This window comes from Hemicordylus capensis, chromosome 1, assembly GCF_027244095.1.
Source record: "Hemicordylus capensis ecotype Gifberg chromosome 1, rHemCap1.1.pri, whole genome shotgun sequence".
NCBI classification, from domain to species: domain Eukaryota; kingdom Metazoa; phylum Chordata; class Lepidosauria; order Squamata; family Cordylidae; genus Hemicordylus; species Hemicordylus capensis.
In genome coordinates this window covers 421,725,464-421,740,052 of record NC_069657.1, presented here as the reverse complement: position 1 = coordinate 421,740,052, position 14,589 = coordinate 421,725,464, and the positions used below count along the sequence as shown (strand labels likewise).

Genomic DNA, 14,589 nt, shown 5'->3' with positions numbered 1-14,589 from the left:
TAGCTCCATAATTGTGGCAGAAGCAGAAAATGAAACTGAGGCTGATTGCAGACCGTATGCTCTCAGTTTCCTCTGTATGCTCAACTCCATTGCCCTCGTTGGCTCTGGCATGGGTGGGAATTAAAAGCAAGGCTTAGGGAACAAAGCAGACCCCAGAGGTCCTGAACACTGAAATGGATCACTGTACTTTGGGCTTATTCAAAGTTTGAGTGAGATGGATGCTGAATAAAGGGAGGAGAGCTGGTCTTGTGGTAGCAAGGATGAATTGTTCACTTTGCTAAGCAGAGCCCATCCTGGTTTGCATTTGAATGGGAGACTACATGTGTGAGCACTCTAAGATATTCCCCTAGGGGTTGGGAAGAGCACCTGCATGCTTCCATGCAGAAGGTTCCAAGTCCCCTCTCTGGCATCTTCGAGATAGGGCTAAGAGAGATTCCTGCCTGCAGCCTGGGAGAAGCTGCTGCCAGTCTGTGTAGACAATACTGAGGTAGATGGAACAAGGGTTTGACTTGGTATAAATTAGCTTCCTATGTTTCTATGTTCCTATGTAGCTAGGAGGGGGCTCATGGAGAGCAATTTACAGAGTATTCCCTAAAACCTGCTGGCCCAGCTTCTTCCAAAGCAGAAATATTGTCCTCCCACATACAATATCTATGTGGATGTCTCAGTTCTTAAAATTTCCTCCATGAATCAATGTAATATGCCGTGTTAGTCAATTATATACATAAAAAAGAATAAGGTAAGCACCTTCTAGACTAACTAATATTTTAATGCATGAGCTTTCATGGGTTATAAACTCACTTTCTCAGATGCAGGGTGGAAACAAGGACCAGTAACTGACCATCTTTGCTTTCACTCTGCATCTGAGGAAGTGGATTATGACCCATGAAAGCTCATGCATTAAAATCAGTTAGTCTCAAACGTGCTATTTTCATTCTTTCCCCCCTCCATGAAATTATATTCCCTTCTCCAAGTACCACGATGATAAGCCCAAGTTATTAACATGAAAGCATTTTAATGTGTGAACTGGTTGCAGTTCAGTTCTGTCATTCAGTACTATCCTTCTGCACTGTAGGCTTAAATGAAGTGATATGTTCATGTAATGAACATCTATCTACATCTATCCAGAGAGAGAGCGAGAGAGATTCAAATATTTTAAAAATCAAACACTCAGGTTGTAGTAGTTAAAGAACTACTTTTCTTCTGTTTATGCTCAGTGACAGGTAAAACTTCTCTGTCTTCTGGCAAAGAAGTATAACTTAACTATATGGAATGTTGCAATGGATTCCTTACAGCTATTTCAGTAATCCACCAGGATGCATTTCTCTCCTCCTGGATTAAAGCCATTATCAAGCCAGTTGTCAGAAAGTATCAAGTGATAAAATACAGATAGCATACTAAACATTTGTTTAAGTTCATGCTTATTATAACCATGTTCTTGAAAGCACTGTACTTAGGTTTTTAATAAACTCCCTCTAGAGATCAATTACCAGGATTTATCTAGTTGCTGCTATACTATAGTCTGGAAATTTTTAATTTTTAAAAGAACTTCCCTGTTAAACTGAAAGCAAAACTGAAACATACTGCAACATTAGATTAGAGAGAAGAAATCTGTCTGATTATGTATTAAAAACAGTGCCAGTTTGAGTCAACATGCCCGTTTAGATGTAAACGTATTAGCCAACATCCAGACTGATGAAGCACATGGATGTGCATCTGGTGAAGGGGGAATTTTCATTACTTTCCTCTTCCATCTCTAGCTGTCTGTGACTCCCCAAAATACACTTGTAGGGCTGTGTGACCCTCAAGGACATTTTTTCTTGAAGGCTTAAAAGTTTTTTTGTTCTAAAACCAATAGGCTAAAACAATAGCAATGCATAAAACTAAAAGTTATTCATTGAGGACAAATACTACTTATGACAATGATATGGATAGAAAGTAGGGGATGTGCATGGATCACAATTTGTGCATCATTTTGAAGGGTCAGTTTGAGCACCTTTAAGAGTGAGGAGAGCAGGTCTGTACCTGCTCCTCTGCTGCTTGCGGCAGCTTCCTGATGTAGCGTGGCACTCCCCAGCACCCTTCATGCAGCGGTGGCACATACATGGCCTCCGCACAGGAATCGTGATTCATACACATCCCTTATAGAAAGTGGAGAAGCAATATCTTATTAGACAGGGTGGAGGAACTCGATAATAAAGCCAGAAAAAAAGAACTTGACTCTTTTGTGGATTATTTGAAAGTGCTGAAGATAAAACAACTGCTCCACTTTATAAAAATTATCTTTTTAAGGACTGAGGGAAGAAAACATTAAGACTGAGCCTTAGAACTAGATATTGTAGCTCAACATGATATAATGATTAAGTTGTATGATTACAGTTTTCAAAATTAACGCAGCAAATATTCTGGGGGAAATTATGCATAACTCTAGTATGCAATCTTTCTTTAAAAGCCCACATTAGTTTAGTCATAGAACTAAAATAAAATTTAAAACTTTTCATTCTAAGTTGATTATTCTTTTCCAAGAATCAAATCATTTATGTTAAGATCTTTAGGAGAAAGACATGCTTTTCTGGGGATCGACCTGGTGGTGAAGAGGAAAAAAGAGCCTGAGGCAGATGTTGCTTTGACTTCTTAATTTTAAGTAGTCTTAGGGTCCAGTCCCTAAAAATTTTGAGATGGACATTTGGGGTTGAATTGTTAAGATTTTTAGGCTCAGTTTGTGGTATAAACAGTTGATTTGTTGACTATGTATTTACATTCTGAATGTTGGCCTCATTTGCTAATTTTGATAATGTGTCCTAGTTTTTATGCTTTTTAATTGTTAAAAATAAAATTAAAAATATTGGAATGTATATACAAAATAATAATTTTTATTATTTCTGCCCTTGTAAACAAGCACAATTAAAAACATAGTATATAAAACATAAGACCACCTAATGGCACAGTAGGGAAATTACTTGATTATCAAGCCAGAGGTTGCCGGTTCGAATCCCTGCTGGTATGTTTCCCAGACTATGGGAAACACCTATATCAGGCAGCAGCGATATAGGGAGATGCTGAAAGGCATCATCTCATACAGTGCAGGAGATAGCAATGGTAAACCCCTCCTGTATTCTACCAAAGACAACTACAAGGCTCTGTGGTTGCCAGGAGTCGAAACCAACTCAATGGCACACTTTACCTTTACCTTCATATAAAACATACTAAAGCACAAAAGAATCAAGTTCTTGTGAAAGCAGCAGCATAAAGTACAAAATGAGCTTTGCTGACCATGGTTTGTTATATAAAACTGCAATATCAAATTGATGTAAGATTTCTACAAGGATGAATAGAATAATAGGGCTGTTCTTATGTTCTTGTGTTCTTAATAAGTGAAAACAATGATGAATAGAAATTAACCAATAGATTAATTTTCTATAGGCTGTATAGCAAACAGACTTGGATATTGTGATATCTATTGGAAATAGCAAACCTTTTGTGTTCATTCTTTTATCTTCCTTAGTTGTGAACAGCATCCTATCTGCTATTCATATAATTCTTTTAAGGAACATGAATAATAATTTAGCAAATAAAGATTTAGGCTTCAATCCTAACCATACTAAACTTGGGGACTGGGGTATAGCTATAATTGAGTGGATGGATTCAAAGAATCTGTGGACCCCAGCTCCTGCAGGGCCCCCAGGACCACCCCTCCCTATTTTCTTCATTATCTCCCTCACTCTGAAGCAGAGGCGTATCTAGAGAAAATAGCGCCTAGCGCAAGCACTGAAATTGCGCCCCTGTCCAAACATCTGATACCCATCTTTCAGATAACTTTACCATAATATCAGCTGAAAAATACAAGTCAAACTCGTTAATCTTTTAATCTTTCAAAAACTATTTAGCAGTGGATGTAGCCAGACCAAAAAATGCTGGAAAAATACAAATTTCAGTATGTTGGGGCTCCTGAAATACCCAAATACTATGTGGAGGTGTACTTGGAAAACTAAACAGAAGTGCCTGTCTAATTCTCTACTATGCATTGTAGCATCACCATTACACAAGTTTTAAAAATAAATGGAGAATTTGGCTTTTCCCAGATACTCTGAAAATAATGAAAGAATATGCAGAGTAAACTGTGTCACTGCTTGGAATATATTCTAGTATTTCAGAAAGACATGTTAAAATGAGAGAAAGAGAGCAAGAAACTCCCAGTGGGCCTTAATACTAAGGATTTCACACTGATTCAAAGACAAACTCACCATTAATAGCCATATTATTAAGACATCACATTTAACTCACTCATCACAAGAAACAAAGTTAGAGCAAATAAATACAATCCTAGCTCATAAGCTTCAGCTCAGTATTCACAAGCCCTGATTCTCTGTACATAGTGCCAAACTGAATATGTGTACCGTGACATATATTATATTACATTTAAATTTTTTAACCTGTAGCCCCTTCGGGGGGCTTCCTAAAGGCCATGGGGGGTCTGCAAAGATTTCCCCTCCCCCCACTGGCCTCTAGGGCCTCGCAGGGACCATTTGAGCATGTGTGGTGGCCATTATTTTTTAAATATATATATATATATTTTAAAATGGCCGCTGAAAACAAAATGGCCATTGTGCATGCTCAAATGGCCTAGCATGCCATGCATGGTGGCCATTTTGTTTTTGGCACCCATTTTTAATTAATTTTAATGTTTAAAACTGGCACCCCCTCAAGTGGCGCCCAGGGCACGTGCCCTGCCTACCCTACCCTAGATATGCCCCTGCTCTGAAGGGCCATTGTGGAGAGGTGAGAACAGGGCACTTTCTCCCCTAGCTACTCCCCTACTTGGGAATAAATTCTATTGAATTTAGTGGGACTTACTTTGAGTAATCAGCATAGCATTGCGCTTTTCATCAATGAAATGGGAATCCATTAATCTCATGATATTAACTTATCTTCACTGTAAAATTTATTTATTTATTTATTTATTTATATTTGTACACTGCCCCAGACTCACATCTCTGGGTGGTTAATATAATGAGATTAATGGATGACTTTAGTAGAGAATGCTTTCTTAGCCAAAAGGCCAAGAAGTGATATTAATGGATTACAATTTCATTGATTAACAGTGCAATGCTATGCTGGTTACGTGATTGGTTTTAACTGGGTGTAGTTTTAACTGAATTTTATTAATTTTGCATTTTATCTGTTCTGTTGTTTTTGTGAACTGCCCCAAGCAGTACCTTACTGGAGGGGCATGATATACATATTTTAAATAAACAATTTTCACTGACCCTCCCCTTCCTGCTGCATTCCTTAGTTAATATGCTGCCGCCTTGCTCCAGAGAATCCCCTAACCCACAAGAGCCAATTTTCTCGGGTGCAAGGAACAGCAGAGGGAAGGAGAGTTCAGCAGGAATTACCTTACCCTTGTTGTGTGAATAAAAGTCCTTTCATTTGAAGAATGCTGCCTCAGGAATCTACAATGCTTTGAATAATATCTTAGTGTTTTGTATTGATTGGTGTTTATGAAAACAGTTTTAGGCTTTTTCACGGTACCCGTAAACATTCAGATCATGGGTCAGAGGGTAAAGACTATGTAGAATGAAGGAAGAAACTCAAAAACAACTTCATAAAAAAACAACTCCAGTGCATTTTTAACCGCTGGGCATTTTTAACCCCTGCTAACTTGGCAAAGAGGCACCTTTTAGCACGGTGATTCTCTTTTATTTAGCAGGGGGAGAGTAACTGGTCCTATCCAATCCCCAGCACAGTACCTCCAGTGACTGTTCCTGGTGTCTATCTTATGTTTCTTTTTGGATTGTGAGCCCTTTGGGGACAGGGATCCATCTTATTTATTTATTATTTCCCTGTGTAAACCACCCTGAGCTATTTTTGGAGGAGCGGTATAGAATAAAATAAAATAATAAAAATTTTCACACTGCAGGCTTTACTGCGAATTCGAAGTTGTCCCCCCTAAAACTACGCAAAAAGTGGATTTTTAAATCCTGGATACACTCTAATGTGCAATGAAAAACCTGGTTCATGTGTGAAGTGCTCCCCAGTAGTTTGCAGGGACTTCACAGTAAATCTGGCCAATATATGAACACACACCTTCCATTCCGAAGCTGAAAATCCTGTGTGAAAAACACCCACCAGTTTATTCTGACTATTGGGTTTCACTGTAATACCAGCAGCTGAACATGTGAGGAGAAATAGGTGCTATGAAAAGAAGTTGCAGATTTAGCTTTTATGTTTTTCCAGGAATTAAAAACATGCTTCCTGTCACAACTGTATATTATTAATACAAGGAATCTGTTCAAGTCAAGCTGTCCTAATATGTGTGCCAGCATCATACATCTGCTTTAAATCTTTTATTTTTCTCTCTTATACATTTGTAGTGAAAATGTTAAAGGAAGACATATATAGCATATAACATGTTTTCAAGATTTCATCCAGGAGATAATATATCTACATGCTAATTTAGCAGCCTACTCACTTACTACAAATAATTTCACGTTCTTCTTCCATTATATTGAGTCTTCAGTGACAAGAGTTGATGTAAAAAATTTGCCTTTTATTTTCCACGTCTGTCTGTCTATCCTTTTGAGCTGCCAAACAGAATGTTGTCTTCTCTTCCCATTTTAGAGACAAAAGCCATTATCTAGGCAATAAAAAAGCCATCATCTGTGTTCTATGAATAACTTTTCAGCTGCTCTAGGCAAAGAGCAAAAAGTCTAATTTCCAAAGGGAACTCTCTCTGGAGAGTTTAAATAATAATAATAAAAAGATCTTGCCAGCAATCTCCACATTAACAGGTATGGAGAATATGTTCTTCACAGCAAACTTCTGAAATGTATAGGAAAAAAGTAACTAAACTGGTGTCTTTAAATTTTATATAATTCACCGCTGGCCCTTGAAACGAGGAAACAATTCCCAGTAATGGCTTCATATTCTCCCTCTGCTGCTTTCCCTCCTCTCAAATGCAGTAGCTTTGGAAAATGTCAGCAGATAGATCCCTGTTGGAGCTACTTAAATACAGCTTTCTGCTAGATAGCACAACGTTAGCTCAAGTTCCTCTTGATTGCAGTGATAATGTATTTGATGGCTCTGAGTAAAGTATTCTAATATCTTTAGCTTGGATATGCTGACATTTTAGGGACATTTCACATTTACACTTTCTCTAGGTGGAATGCAGACATATCATTGTGATGTGTTGTCAGAGTGACTTTCCCTCAGCACAGCATCAAAATCAGGACAACCAGTTAGGGGAGTACCAAAGGAAGGTCAGTGTGCGAGCTTTGCTTTAGGATGATTGGCCTTGCTGCACTAATAAAAGCTTTTCTCTCATTTATTTATTTATTTATTTATTTATTTATTTATTTATTTATTTATTTAAACATCCAGGAGCTGCTTGATCTAGCATTACAGAAGGAGAGCACATTCTCTCCATTGGGGGGGAATATATTTAAACATATATAGTTTCCAAGTGTGTTCCATGGGTTGGTTGCTCATAATCCAAAACCCATTCTTCCTCTCACCTTCTTAGACATTACAGAATTTAGAAAATTTAGACCTGGCATGCACTCCATCCTCCTGCAGAAAATCGGCCCCTCAGAAGTTTCAACATCTTTAGTTACCCTTAAAATAAGTGCTATTATTTTCAATGGAGGGTGAAGCCTCTGGAAAGACAAGCAACCACCAGCATTCTATTGTTCTGTGTTTCAGGTCCCATTCCTTTCCACAATGTTCATGTCAACCAGCAGCATAGGTTGGCTACTTAAAGAAAATGCACCACTAATGCTCCAAACCACAGTTAAAAATACAACTGTCCACAAGGAGGGGGGGGAGAGGCACAAAACTATGACACATAAAACTGTTACCAACCACTACATGGAATGCAGGGAAGGAAGACATGGAGAGAAAGAGAAGGTGAGAGGGGGGAAAGAATGGCGAAGTGGAGGGCCAGAAGTATGGAGAAGCCAGATTTGTATGGAGGAGGAGGAGGAGAGCACCTTGAAGCCCAAAGTATGCTGATGACACCCAAATCTATTTATCACAAAAAAATTAAGAGTAAGAAAAGATGGATGGAGGGTAAGGAGACTAACATAAGTTGGAAGAGAGAAATGTGACCCATAAAACCAAAACTGTTTCCTATCATTCTACCTGTCATTTTTGATAGAACTTTGGCTAATTTAAATGATAGATCATGGAGGGGATGGGTGTCAGGGCCAATTAGCTGTAGTCCCTTACTAATACAGATATTCTAACCAGGTGCAACATGTTGGGGGGAGGGGATTGTGCTGGAGCGCCTCGGAGTTCTCAAGGGCTGCTGGGCTGGATGGACAGGTTCAGAAGCTGCTCTGCCCACCGAAACTGTGGCTGCCACGGGGAGGGGGAGGCCTGCTCGGCTCGCCCCCCACCCCCCAGCCGCACATGGTGGCTAAAATTATCGAAAAGTTCGGTGGTTTGGCACGGTGGTGATGGCAAGAGGCCTCCCCGACATTTGAAGCCCTACCTGGACCTTGGAGGCCATGGACTGAGGCCCCAAGGTCCGGGTGGTAAGAGCGCCTCTGCAAGAAGTGGACCTTGCAAGCCCAAAATGTAATCTAGATCAACCTTTAGAAAAATCTCACATAAAGCTTGTTCTAGTGTGCATGTGCTGGATAGTGGAACAGTACAACTGTGCAACAAACAACAGCAGGAAACAAGTACTTATTCATAGACAAAGTAGGGGTGGAACACGAGGAGGACACAATGGTCTCTGCTTGTGGCAATCAAGATTGCAGAATCCCAGAATTCTGCTCCTCTTTCACATCTGCTAGAAACTGAAGCAATGGAACTGGACCTTTCTTTAGCCTGTGATTATTTGAGGCATTATTTTAAGCATTAAAAAAAAATGTTGTAATGTTTTAAAGTTTTTGTTTTTGTTTTAACTAATGTTTTATTTTCTGTTTTTGTTTTGTTGTAAACCGCCCAGAGACCTAAGTTTGGGCGGTATAAAAATATGTTAAATAAATAAATAAATAAATAAATAAATAAATCAAATAGAACCAGACCATTGGTCCAAACTGTTTATACTGGCTGGCTATGGCTCTCTGTAGTTTCAGGAAAGTGTCTTTCTTAGTCCTACCTAAAGATCCTCAAGACTGAACCTGGGGCTTTCCACAGGGATCGCATGTGCTGTACCACTGAGCTCCTGCTCCCATACAAAACTGCCAAAGTGTTGATAATTTGTGGAGACCCTTCTTTGGATGCCCCCACTTGCAGTGGTGTAAGAGGTGGTGACAATTTAATGCTGTGGGATTATATTAAGACTCCAGTATTTAGAGGATTAAATTGTTAGATTAATTGATTTTTTAAAAATCAAGACCACCTCTAGCTTCAGAGGCATGATGCCTCTAAATACAGGTGAAACTCAGAAAATTAGAATATCGTGCAAAAGTCCATTAATTTCAGTAATGCAAATTAAAAGGTGAAACTGATATATGAGACAGACGCATTACATGCAAAGCGAGATAAGTCAAGCCTTAATTTGTTATAATTGTGATGATCATGGCGTACAGCTCATGAAAACCCCAAGTCCACAATCCCAGAAAATTAGAATATTACATGGAACCAAGAAGACAAGGATTGTAGAATAGAACAATATCGGACCTCTGAAAAGTATAAGCATGCATATGTATTCAGTACTTGGTTTGGGCCCCTTTTGCAGCAATTACTGCCTCAATGCGGCGTGGCATGGATGCTATCAGCCTGTGGCACTGATGAGGTGTTATGGAAGACCAGGATGCTTCATTAGCGGCCTTCAGCAATTCTGCATTGTTTGGTCTCATGTCTCTCATCCTTCTCTTGGCAATGCCCCATAGATTCTCTATGTGGTCAGGTCAGGCGAGTTTGCTGGCCAATCAAGCACAGTACACTGTATACTTTTCAGAGGTCCGATATTGTTCTGTTCTACAATCCTTGTCTTCTTGGTTCCATGTAATATTCTAATTTTCTGGGATTGAGGATTTGGGGTTTTCATGAGCTGTACGCCATGATCATCACAATTATAACAAATTAAGGCTTGACTTATCTCGCTTTGCATGTAATGCGTCTGTCTCATATATCAGTTTCACCTTTTAATTTGCATTACTGAAATTAATGGACTTTTGCACGATATTCTAATTTTCCGAGTTTCACCTGTACCAGTTGCAGGGGAACAAGAAAGGGCAGGCCCTTACTAGAGATGTGCGCAAATGAGTTTGTGCACTCCTGGGAGGCAGGGGGGCCTTTAAGAGACAAGGAGGATGCCCTTACTTTCCCCGCCACTCCCTCCCCTGCTGCCACTGTGCCCAAAACCGCTGGTGCGGGGCTGCAGCATAGTTCCCTGCAGCCCTGGTCAGTGTCATACCGGAAGTGGCTGGCGTGCATGTGCACGACACACATGCGCACACACATCAGACACTTCCAGTCTGATGCTGACTGCGGCTGCAAGGAGGTACACTGCAACACCACACCAGCGGCTTTGGGCACAGCGCTGGTGGGAAGAAAGTGGCTGGGAAGGTAAGGGCACCCTCCCTGCCCCTTAAAGGCCCCCCTGCCTCCAAACCGGCTTGAACACCAGACTGCCAAACCAGTTTGTCACTTCATAAAAGGAACGCTGAACCAGTTTGTGCACATCCCTAGCCCTCACCTCTTGCCTGTAGGCGTCTCAGAGGCATCTAGGGGCCATTGTGTGATATAGGATGCTGGGCAAGATAGGCCTTGGGCCTGATCCAGCTGGGTTGTTCTTATGTTTTAAGACAAAATGGCCCCTCTCCCACTGTTAGAAAACGTGGAGGGCAGATTCCTTTATCTGCCCCAGCTATAGCAGAAGTGCGGAGGTAAGGGAGCACTGCCACTTAATGTTTTCTGGAGACATGGAGTTAAAGTTTCCAGTAAAGTAGTCTATTTGGGAAATCCATGAGAGAGATATTGACCTATCATGCCTCATGGCTAGCTACATACAGGAAGTGGGGGGAAAGGAGAAAAAGGAAGTCTCTCTCTCAGGTGAGAGGATGAAAGCGGAGACTCTCAGTCTAACAAAGGGGAAGTAGAGAAAGTATGGTCAGAGAGAGAGTATGCCCTTACTGGCTGTCTCTATCCCTAATGCCCGTAGTTGTCAATAGGGTTGCTGGAGCTAAGAGCTGATGCCATCAGGAGAAGCATCTCCAACACTAACCGGGCAACAGGTTAAGAAAAAAATAGCCTTATGCTGTGCAGTGAGTTACGCACCCAAGAAGGGTGAGGGCTTGCTGCTTCCATGGCATGTAACAGCCTGTCTCTGTGGCTAGTGTAGGTGCTAACATCACAATGCATCAGAGTGGCTGCACCTGACTCCCATTGAGAATTCTGGGAGTTGTTGGATGCAGCTGCTGTGATGCATAATGTTGTTGTCATGGAACCTTTTCCACAGCAGGGTAGCAAGGTTGGACTGGGCCCTGGGACAAAAAGTGAAGCGGGGTCCCTGTTTCCCCATCTCCCCACTGTCTTCTTTGGGGAGGCTGGCGGGCGGGGCGGGGAGAGCAAAGAACAAGCTGAAATACAGCTGGCAGTGGCAGGCTCCTTCTCCCTCAGGCGCCCAGGGACATTTGTCCCACCCATCCCCACTCAAATATAGCTACAGCCTGGCTCCCTTATGTGTGATAGGAGCAGCAATGGGCTGGTAAGTGCTGCACAGTATGGAAGCCATTATTAATTGATTGATTTATCATGATCATGATCATCATCATTTTATTATTGGTGTCATTGTAATTTAAAATGTATTAGCTGAACCCGCACAGAGCATCTGTGCGCTCTTTGGGGCTGGCAGTTCCCCCCTCCCCCTGCCTTCTGCCCCAGTCTCTCCTGCCCTCCCTCCCGCTTTCTGCCCCAGTCTTCTCAGCTTTTCGTCCCTGGCTGCCGGCAGTGCTTTCCTTCCTGGCCGGGCGCAGCTCCACTGCCCACCTAGCCGGGCTGCTCTCTTCTCTTCTTGGTGGCCTCCTCTTCCTGGCGCCCAGTCACCTCCCTGGGCTGGGCCGCGCTGCTGCCGCCGCTGCCACCACCATCTCCCCACCGGAGCCGTTGCTGGGCTGCTCCCTGGGCTGGGCCAGGCCACCGCCTCCATTACCGTGGTCAGAACTCTCGTGCGACCTTTCGAGAGTTCTGCCGCGAAGAGCTTGACTCTCATCCCCATGGCCAGCTAAGAGAATTAATAATATAGATTACTATTTTTACTAATAACTTACAGAAATGCACCATCTTAAAAGCTGCATTCCCCCTTTTCTCTCACCCAGGAGAGGCCTTTTCCCCCTAAGATAATGCCTGCTACAACACAGGCATGCATCATATAAAAACAAAAGGTAAGGAAATACCTGTCCGAACCACTGCAGAGCTGCTGCCAGCCCATGCAGACAAGAGTGAGCTAATGGAGCCATGGTCTGCCTCACTGTAAGGCAGTTTCCGATGGAAGTATTATTTTTACACACACATACACATTTAGTAGTTTCAGTAACTGATTGACAGACTGCTATGATTAATTGACTAATCGGGTGAGAGTCCCACCTTTTTCAGTTTTTTGTCACCATCTTTTCAAGCTGCTCTTTGCAGTTGTTAGTATCGTGTCGTTTTGCATTTCATGCTGTGCTCTGGAAGCCACCATTTACTAGCTTTTTAAGTCTTTTAAAATCTTTTTAAATGCTTTTGTCTTTTTACTTGCGTTTGGTGGTAGTTTTTGTTCTTGTGTTTTTAATTGTATGTTTTATTTTACTGCTTTGGTGTTTTGTGAACCTCCCAGAGAGGAATTTGTTATTATTTATTACCTTGTGAATTTTTGTTACATTGAAAGGCGGGATATAAACACCTAAAAAAAAAAAAAATACATGGACAACTCCAGGCCCACATTGATTTTCAGCTTTGCAATGTGCAAAGGTCACATATATTCACATGAAAAATGTATACTGCAAAGGTGCAGTGCTGGCAGGCCCTTAGACAGAATTGGAGTGGGATGTTTCCTCCCCTTTTCACTTAGCCATTTGATTTGCACCTAGTTTTCCTGTCAGTTGTTTGATGAATAAACCCCTCAATAAGCGTTTTATTATTCTGCCAAGAATCCTTTACAAACCTATACAAATAAAGGGTGGGGGTGGAGAAACACCCATTCCTAGGGAGGTCTGTCACAATAGTTTTATTCATGCAATCACATTTTACAAGTAATTTAATCTGCTCTTTTATATATTCTAAATGCCTAATAATGACGGGCTATGCCAGTTCAAAGAAAAGGAACTAACAAAATCTGCCTAATTCTCACACTTTAATGAGCCTGGACATGTTCATGTTGGATGGCTTGGATAAATAAATACTCATTTTCCGTCTTGCTGGCAGTTGTATTTTAGCAGTGCATACCTGAAGAATATGCTCTTGTGAAATTTGAAATGTGTTGCTGGGATGGGAGTGAGTGATGGAAATTGCCCTGCAACACTGCTGGACAAGACTGGGCAGGATTGTGTACCCAGGGAGAGTTGTGCCTGGGGATGATGGGAGCTGTAGTCCAAACACTTCTGGAGACCCGAGGTTGAGGACCCCTGTGATAGGAAATGCTGGCCACCCAGCATTTCAAAGCACAGGGAGAATTTCCCTTGGGTTCAGCATGGGGAGATCAGGGGTCATGGTCTTAGCATGCACTGGTGCAGGAGGCATGACTAGTCATAGGAAGCTGCCTTATACCAAGTCTGACTATTGGACCATCTAGCTCGCTATTGTCTACACAGACTGGTAGCGGCTTCTCCAAGGTTGCAGGAAGGAGTCTCTCTCAGCCCTATCATGGAGATGCCAGGGAGGGAACTTGGAACTTTTTGGATGCAAGCAGGCAGATGCTCTCCCCAGAGTGGGCCCATCCCCTAAGGGGACTATCTTACAGTGCTCACATTTAGCCACCCATTCAAATGCAAACCAGGGTGGACCCTGCTTAGCAAAGGGGACAATTCATGCTTTCTACCACAAGACCAGCTGAACACCTGAAAAAAGTATCTAAAGGAGAAAATGTTCCAGTCAGCCCATCTAGCAGCAGAAAGAGGAACTCCTCCTAAGCGAGGTAGACAGGAGCTCAGTGAGCAGGGGCAGCCTTTTCATGAGGCGAGGTAAGGCAGTCGCCTCAGGCAACAGGTTATTGGGTACCAGCTGGTGGCAAAATGCGACCCCTGTGCCATCAGAGCAGCTCTTTGGGACCAATCTGACCCTTTCCTCAAAGCTTGCAAGAAGCATAAGGAGGGAAGAAGAAGCTGCTGGCAACCAGACCCCCTGTGCCACATTCAAAGAACACAAAGGTCGGTTTTGAAAAGGGGTTATCCTCAATCAGGAGCATGGGACAAGGCAGTATTTGGCACTTCATCACAGGCACCGCCATATCTTAGGACCCCCCATCATCCATCCATCCATCCATCCATCCATCCATCTATCTATCTATCTATCTATCTATCCTATTTATATACCGCCTGATATGTATATCTCTAGGAGGTGTACACAATTTACAGCACAACAAATATAAAACAGTACAATTAAAACAATTTCACAGAATAAAAGCTAGCAACTTCATGGGGATAAAAACAATTGAGC

General features: G+C 41.9%; 2 protein-coding genes across 2 annotated transcripts in view; one reads left to right on the top strand and one right to left on the bottom strand.

Annotated features, from left to right (window-relative positions):
• Positions 1-14,589, top strand: part of HHAT (hedgehog acyltransferase) — a 476,499-nt gene that overhangs the window by 62,650 nt on the left and 399,260 nt on the right. The gene's annotated exons all lie outside the window — the stretch shown is intronic.
• Positions 11,911-14,589, bottom strand: part of LOC128339438 (uncharacterized) — a 45,836-nt gene continuing 43,157 nt past the window's right edge. Inside the window, exon 3 of the mRNA XM_053283364.1 lies at positions 11,911-12,178. Within this exon, the coding sequence (XP_053139339.1) occupies positions 11,997-12,178 (182 nt within the window). The 3' untranslated portion in view covers positions 11,911-11,996. The remainder of the gene's footprint in view (positions 12,179-14,589) is intronic.